This window comes from Protomyctophum parallelum (genome assembly GCF_964188405.1).
Source record: "Protomyctophum parallelum genome assembly, chromosome: 13".
NCBI lineage: Eukaryota > Metazoa > Chordata > Actinopteri > Myctophiformes > Myctophidae > Protomyctophum > Protomyctophum parallelum.
Genome location: NC_139708.1, coordinates 19,763,899 through 19,772,268, shown reverse-complemented (window position 1 = coordinate 19,772,268; position 8,370 = coordinate 19,763,899). Strand labels below are relative to the sequence as shown.

General features: G+C 41.0%; 1 protein-coding gene across 1 annotated transcript; it reads left to right on the top strand.

The window, feature by feature from the left end:
* Positions 1–1,262: 1,262 nt before the first annotated feature.
* Positions 1,263–4,382, top strand: ccdc43 (coiled-coil domain containing 43). Its single transcript, XM_083780290.1, has 5 exons — positions 1,263–1,452; positions 2,021–2,114; positions 2,314–2,449; positions 3,359–3,408; positions 3,588–4,382. Exons 1-5 carry the CDS (start codon positions 1,279–1,281, stop codon positions 3,773–3,775), a joined length of 642 nt encoding a protein of 213 aa, XP_083636416.1. The 5' UTR covers positions 1,263–1,278; the 3' UTR covers positions 3,776–4,382.
* Positions 4,383–8,370: the final 3,988 nt, after the last annotated feature.

Sequence of the window (8,370 nt, the reverse complement as noted above, 5' to 3'; positions counted from 1 at the left end):
CACCTTCTTTAAAAAGTAAACAGAGCAGCCATGCAGTGCTACACATCAGCTGAGCTTCTGGACGGGTAGTAATTGTAGCCCTTTATCCAGGCGAGATTCAGGTTGACTGTCTTGCTCAGCCTCGGGGACACGTACCTCCTCACCTCAACACATTGCCATGCCGTCAGGTCAGGGAATCCAACCTGTTTTTGATTAATTTAATACTGTATTAACAGTTTGCATGGACAAGCAACCTGAAGCAAGTACAGTACAATATAAGGTAGGCTAGGCTAAAAGGATGAATCCAAGGAAAGCCTCTTTAGTATGCACAAAACATACTTTTGTGACAAAAGTTAGTGTTACACTTACACTGTACTAGCAATGGTTCATGACTCTCGTATTCATACGAGTCATGAAGAAACTGCACCCTGTTTTTGGCGCTCGCTACATTTACAACTTTTCCGTATATAAACATTCGGAATTCAAATATAAAGTACTCACAATTTGTCCCACGGGTGTTACTTAGTTACAGCACCAGCGATTAGAATTTCTGCATCCCGCGTTGTTTAATAAAAAGCATTTTATCCGAGCTGTTATTTTGCCATTGGCTTTCAACTACGCGCCCCTATCGGTCGGGAGGAGGGTGGCACTCGGTGTGTTCGATATAGGTACGCTGACCGCCCTGCCAATACAGACTAATAGGCGAGTGCGCTCCCGGTGTGCAACTGTGAATTTCCCAAACGAACCCCGTTTGAAAAAAGTAGCCGGGGAGCTCGGATAAAAATGCTTTTTATTAAACAACGCGGGATGCAGTAATTCTAATCGCTGGTGCTGCTACTAACTAACACCCGTGGGACAAATTGTGAGTACTTTATATTTGAAATATGAATGTTTATATATACGGAAATCTTGTAAATGCAGCGAGCGCCAAAAACAGGGTGCAGTTACTGCATGACTGTCATGATAATCATCATGGCAGTCATGTTTCAGGGCTAACACTGACTGTACACACATGGCGCCCTCGCTCGCTGTCTCGTTGTTTGCTGTATTTTATCGCCACCGTGCGGCTTACTTTACGCCATCCATCCACCCAGCCTTAGCAAATAAAATAAAACATGTTTTGTCAAGTTGTATTAATATTTGTATCTATATGGAGGCTGTTAATGTACTTTCACAAGTTTTCAAAGGTAAACAGTAAACACTAAAATGCCATACCAAAGTCAAGAAACGAGAGGGCTACTTTACAGGCAATGCGTGTGGACACTGTCGTGCACTATCGAAGGACCCCAAACGGCCAACATGGCTGCGCCCGTGACAGACGCCGGGGAGTTTGAAAGCTGGCTCAATGATCGACTGGACAGCTTGGAAGTGGACCGAGAGGTGTACGGAGCGTATATTCTAGGGATCCTGCAAGAAGATGAGAGTGACGAGGAGAAGGGAGAGGCGCTGCAGGGAATATTATCCGCGTTTTTGGTGAATATCCACAGGCAGCGGCATCATGGCATGCCTTCCTCGGCTACTGCCAACAACAACACGTTGTTGTCTGGCTATAGACTCGCTTGTCTCTTAAACAAGTTATCATTCATTAGTTGTTGTGATGATATTCAGTAGCAGGACCATGTGTTGTCAAATGGGGTTCTTAGATTGATAGATTCTAAGACTTATCTTGTCCCTTTAGCTTGAGCTGTCAAGGCAGTCTGGCGGATTGTAGCAGGTGTACTGTTAACAGCTCAGCGTCCACTGATAGTCTATTATTAGCTTAAAGATGTATACCACTATTAGATGCAGTCATCTGTGCAGAATTATTTAAGATCTATATAGAAACATGCGTCTTAACCATTTTAGGACGGTCCTAATCATAATCTGTAATGTCAACAGTCAGGAGTTGTCACATAATATGTGACAACTCCTGACTGTTGACATTACAGATTGTTCAATGCAATAGCCAGCACCATATTATGGTGCTGGCTATTGCATTGAACAATCAAACAAACAAAAACAGAATATCTAGTGTCTGGAAGTAACTGTCCTTTGTGTGCAGGAGGAGGAGGATGCTCTTGAAGACGTCTGCAGCCAGATCATCAAGCAGTGGACAGATAGTCGTTCACGATCAAAGGGGGAGAGCGATGGTGATGGTAATTAATGAATTCCACCCATTTCAAACATTGATTTGTCTCTGTGATTAAGCTCCAACTATAATGTGGTCTCATATTTAAAACCTCCGGTGTTTTCTAATGCCAAGAACAAGTTACTACATGTTTATTATAATATCTTTGTAATATTTTTGGTAAGCCATGGTGGACTAACTTGTTTTGTTTTTTCCTGTTGCCATAGTTGAGGTACAGGCGATTGCCAGTCTGATAGAGAAACAGGCTCAGATTGTGGTGAAACCGAAGGAGGTTTCCGAAGAGTCCAAGAAGAGGAAAGAGGCACTCCTGGCTCAATATGCCAACGTCTCGGATGGAGAAGAATATCCTTTTGGTTTGATTTAAATGAGTCTTGCATTATCTCCCATCAGCACAATCGGCAATAAAAACGTGTGTTTTAGATCAGTGGTTTTCAACCAGTGGTCCTTGAAACGGTTCCAGGTGGTCCCATAGGGTGGTCCCCAGGTAAACAATGGACAGTTGGTAACCAAATGGAACCGTATAGATCTTTAACTCTTGAGAGTGTAAAATTAAACCAAATGGGTCCATTTTGGACAAGAGTAAAATTATTGTTAAACATCGGCATTACTTGATTTGCAAGAATTCTACACAATTAGAGAATGTAGAAGAATTGTTATTTTGATCAACGGCAACAAAATATTTTTTAGTTTTGGTTCTGAGAGGCTAAATCTCATCAAATGGTGGTCTGTGGTTCAAATGCCGAATAAATAATGGAACTTGAAATGACAAGGGTTGAAAACCACTGTTTTAGATTATAGCAAAAATGTCACCAGCACTCACCATATCTTATTTAGGTACTTTTTTATTCCGATCAGCCTGGGCAACATATGGCACTGACACATTGTGTCACTGCCTTCCTCGCTTTTAAACGGACCAGGGTGAAACACAAAAAGCAGTCCGAGTAGGCACGTCTGGCATGTACAATATACAGGCCTAGCTCCGAATGTCAACATTCTGTAATCCGATGGCTTTGCTGAAATGTCCGTGTCACATGCTGCCCATGACGATCAGAATAAAAGTACCTGAAGGACATCACAAGAGATCCTTGTGCTTTGAGTCGTGTAATGCTGGATAAGAGAGACTAATCTGTGATTCTTGGGTCGTGCTTACATTCTTAAAAAAAATCTACTTTAGATTGTCATCTATATAAAAAACAAACATTTGGACATGCTTTAATAAGTGTCTGTCAGTCTTTTCCTTGACATAAGCACGGAAGTTGAAGAAGAGGAGCCAGCTGGACCACCTTTTCCTAGTGATAAATGTATCCTTTCTAAAAGCTGTGCTCTGCACAAGTGACCATGCAATAGTCTTATAGTGTTGTGTAAATACATAATTAATGACAATTCAATAATTGACATCTCTTTAGTAATGTAAGTAATAACTATTGATTAGTGGGGCAGAATAATTTCCGTTGCAACTGTCCTTCACTGGAAGTCTCAGCCTTGTTCAAGAACACCAACGTGGAGGAGGTCATGAACAGACAAAAGCAAAAACGAGATCAGGCTCGGGATGATTCTCAGAAGAAGAAAGAAACCGACAAGATGCAACGTGAGAAGGATAAACTAGCCAAGGTGGATAGAAAGGAGAAGGAGAAAAAGCGTACACAGAAAGGTGAAAAAAGAAGATAAAAGAAGAAAACTACAAACACTTTGTACGTAAAAGGTTTTGTTACCAGAAAAAAATTAAAGGAACCGAGATGATGCCTCTTTTTATCTAAACCTCATTGAGACTTTTGTGGACAATTAATTCATTAGACTGTCTATAGTCTAGAATGCAGCCCACAGTTTATGCTCTGATTGGGCAATTAATATTATTGAAGACTGTGGAAAACAAGGGACGAAGCTGCCAAACTGTACATGCCCCTTTTCTTTGTTCAGTAAAAATATGTTATCCTTATGGTTTCAAGTCTGTCAATCTCATATTTTGAATATTGTAGCCAGTCAAGTAACAATGGCCCTTAAAATGATCAAAAGTCATCAGCTGAAAAGTTCCAGTACACTTGGTTCCAATGCCTTCCTTGTGTCTGCACTCCTACATTTGTCAAAACACATGTTCATATCCGTTGTATTGTTTCTTTTGCATCGGTTATATTTTACAAGTCTATGTACATTCATTGGTATGAGAATAAGAACAAAGCAATCTACCTTATACCTCAGCTATATCATGTACTAGGATTGTGTTTTCAATGGGGTTCATTTCAACAGCTTTTCAAATAAAGAAACATTTTGAATATGACTTGCTTTATTGTTCAGTTGATGGAACAAAATTACTATGAGGGTAAACATTTAGAATTGATTTCAAACCAGAACATTAAAAATGGTTTGAAACAGCAGGGTTCATATCATTCAGAATTATCTAATTAATCCAGAAGCAGTGAGGTGATATATATACTGTATACTGGTGAACATTAAGATATGCCCTGAACCTGGCCTACACACTACTATTATAAAACATTACTAATTTAGATATCTTCTGAAAAGAATGTACTTTTCAAATAACAGTGAACACAATTAATTTCTCCTGAACAGTGGAGTTATGACAGATTAGTCTTCTACTTTGTTAAAGGAGGAAAAAAGCAAAGCTAAAAGGTGGCTCATAAGAACAGGATATGATTCGGTTTAAGAATATCTGGACACACTACATTCAAATAAATAGTAAGTAAAAAACATTCACTTACTGTAAATGTTTAGCATAAATATGGCCAATAAATAAAGTAAAAGACTTATGTAGAATGATTCACATTAACACAATTAGATATACTGTATGGCAGGGAAATCACATTTCACACAAACTCCTAATTCAACTATTCACGATGATGTGCTTGAAAGAGCTTAGATGAAGGCAATACTGTGTTCAGTGATAGCAACAGACCAGACAAAATATTTGATAAAAATCTACCGAACGGGGGCTGAATTTGAGCCAATTCATAATACAATTGAGATGTCCAGTTAAATGTATAGCGAAGGGATACAAATTGTTTTCAACTGTCATCTGCTGCTTTAACATACTCACAAGATGAGTTTAAATTTCAACATTGGCTTCCAGATTGAAACATTATGAATGCTTCATTTATTTTCATTTCAATCCATGTCAGAAATGTTATGCTCTGGGGGATGCTCCTTTTATGGCCTTTATTTAGGCTTGAATGCTTGTTCAGCTTGCTACAAAGACTTGGGCGATAAATATTTGATCAGCTTCCAATTGCAAAATCGCAAAATGTGAATTTTCTCCACTGAGTCTCACTTTAATTTAATTTGGGTGTGTCTTGGTACAATTTAACATTTGTCTGCTAAATTATTCCGTAGAGCAACAGACTTTTCCCTGTGTTGCTCTCCTCACAAGCATCATCGCTGTCAACGGGGTAGTCAAGATGCTCAACTGATCTGGGCATGGTCATCTGGAGGGCACACCACAGCGCTGTGCGGGACACCCTTGTGGTGGCACTCAAGTCCTTCAGTGCCATGGCCAGGAGTTGGAAGCCTGTCAGAAGGAAGCAATGTTTAGGACAAAAGCTGGGCAGTATCATCATTATGTTAGGTTCAATGTCTCCGTTTTAATGAGCTTTGTCTAAACTTCCACAATGTACATCCCTGTTGGATGTCCTTATTTACTGAATTCTCAATAACTCATGTTATAGGCATAGCAACTGAGAATGGAACATAACTTTTATTTTGCTTTACGCAGAGATTAAAGCAAAAATAAATCTCACGACAACTGAAAATGTTGTTAGGACAATGTGAGATTTATGAAATAGCGTGTGAAATGAGCCAGGACTTGAATCTATGTTCACGTTGTTGTCTATATCTCTACACTTTTTCATGTTAATTAAAATATTACATATAGATCATACTGATTCTGAACATTCAGTACATTGCCTGGCAGTGTTTTAGACAAAGCAGCTTGTTCTTAACATTGTGTTGACCAGTTACCTCTGTCCTCTCCGAAAACAGTCCCTCCTGTATTGACATAATCCTCCTTGCGTCTGGCCCTGGTAATCCAAATAGCCTCATGATGTCTGACAATCGCAGAGGTTATATCAGCATGGAATGGGACGCTGCGCAAACATTCCATTTGGCCAAGAAGGCTTGCCACCTTTGGAACAAAATAATTCATGTTACAAGTTGAAAAAGAAATGAATAGGCCTATTATGTCTGGCCCCCCAGATAAATGTGCAACATTGTTTTCTGACTCAACTGTAACAGGGTATCTACACATTTCTAAAGTGACAATTTCAGGACTTTTTATACCTCGAAAATGAAAATAAATAAATAAAACATTACTATGTTTGTGCGTCAAAAACAATCAACACCTAGGCTCTAATGTAGCCTGACAGCGTGTCACAGGTTCGAGTCCCAATTCCGACTACCTGCATGTCTCCAGTAGGCTTCAATTACCGCAAAACTACCAATATCACTTTAAAAACTTAACATGACAAAATGAACCTGTTGGGTAGCACCATGGTAAATCAGGCTGATTTCTCACCGTAGCTTGTTCTCGCATCTGATCAGCAACGAGGCGGTCCACTCTTGAGGGATGTGGTGGTGTCTTGGGCAGGAAGCTGTTGGTCACCACTGAAATCCGCTTCCCAGGAAATGTCTCAGTCAGGATGACTTCTGTCTGTAACAGAAAATATAAAGAGGTATTTATTTACCAATATGTCAAAGCAAAAGCGTAGACTATGAAATACAGTGGCGTCGACTCTTGAAATCTGTGTATCAAAATTAATTATACTTGCTTACCTGCTTTCTCTCAGTCTCTAAACTCCTCCATTCCTCGTAGCATTTGTCCGAGTAGAAGTGAAGCTCGCTCATAGGTCGTTCTTGGTTCTTCATCATGCTCGGGGACCTCAAGAGAGATGTCATGCCAGGATGAATCTCTCCTTGCCAGCCCATCAGGTCACTGGCATAGGGGTTGAATTGTGTACATTTTGTGTCTGGCATCATGAGAGGTGCGTCACTTGTGTAGGTTAGAGTTGATCTAGAGTTGAAGATAGGAGGCCTAAAAAGAATCTGCCCAGAGCTCTGTCTTGGGTCACAAAGAGGATACATAAGAGGCAGCGATTGCAGTTTCTTCCTTGCACCGTTAGTGTTGTGTCCTCTGAATTGCTGAGGGTTGTACATGTTTCCCTGGTGGCACATGTTTTGTGGGAGTCCCTGCTTCCTGTCTCCATTGCTCATGTGGATGCTGGTGTGGGGCCTTGTGTTGCCATCAAAGCCCTGTGCAAGGAAAGCCTCTGCAAGAACGGCCGCTTTGAGCATTTTGTTCTTGTCCAGCTGCATCCCTGAGTCACTAGCAGCCCTTGCCATGCTGTCCAGACCAATCCCCACCTGGTTCCTTCCTGGCCAGCAGCGAGTAGATGGCCCATCTCCATGACTGTATTCTTGAAACAGACCTCTCTGCACCTGGTGGGAATTCTGAGATGCAAACACAGGTACAGATGGCGATACAATTTTGGGCGGGTTAGAGGGCTCACAGGCGGCCATAGGTTGTTTGAGCTTGATATGGTCCTGGCTCTGTTGGCTGTGAATGTGATGCTCAGAGTGCTGGTTTACATTCATATTCTGGTTGTACGGGAGAGGGTTGCCATTTGGTGAGGCTATGTTATACTGTGATGAGTTAGTGGGATTAAACCATGGAGAATTGGGTTTTGGTTTCTGGAAGTATTCTGTGTTTTGAGGACCAAACCCATTTACATCCCCTTGGAATAGTTGCTTCCTCACTCCATTTCTTTCCCTCTGCCATGCCCCAAACTCTTCCAGCAACTCTTTTGGAATCTGCATTGTAGGGGCAGTGTGTGCTGACATTTCAGGGCTGGTGTAGTTTCTTTGTTCAGCCAAGCTGTCTTCATAGAGCATCTCCATAGCCTGCCTCTTTGTGTTGTGAAGTTCTCTACCATGCAAGCCATCTTCTTTCCCGGCCATTACATTCTGAAAATGGCTAACAAATCTGTTGATTTCTTCTTGCTTGTGCTGCTCATTTACAATGGGCATAATGCTGCTTCGTTCTGACTCTGAGGGGTCTTCATCGTGAGGATCAACATACAGGCTGCTCATCTTGTTTTGAGGTGCAAAGCAATCACTTGTGGCAGGAACATTATTTATAGATTCACAATCTCCATTAGCTGAAATGTAGTGATGTTCACTTGACCTCATCTTTGACAAGTAGGTGTGTGTGCCATTGGACATTGGTGGTAGACCTGGTGGCTTGGGCAATATCTGAGATT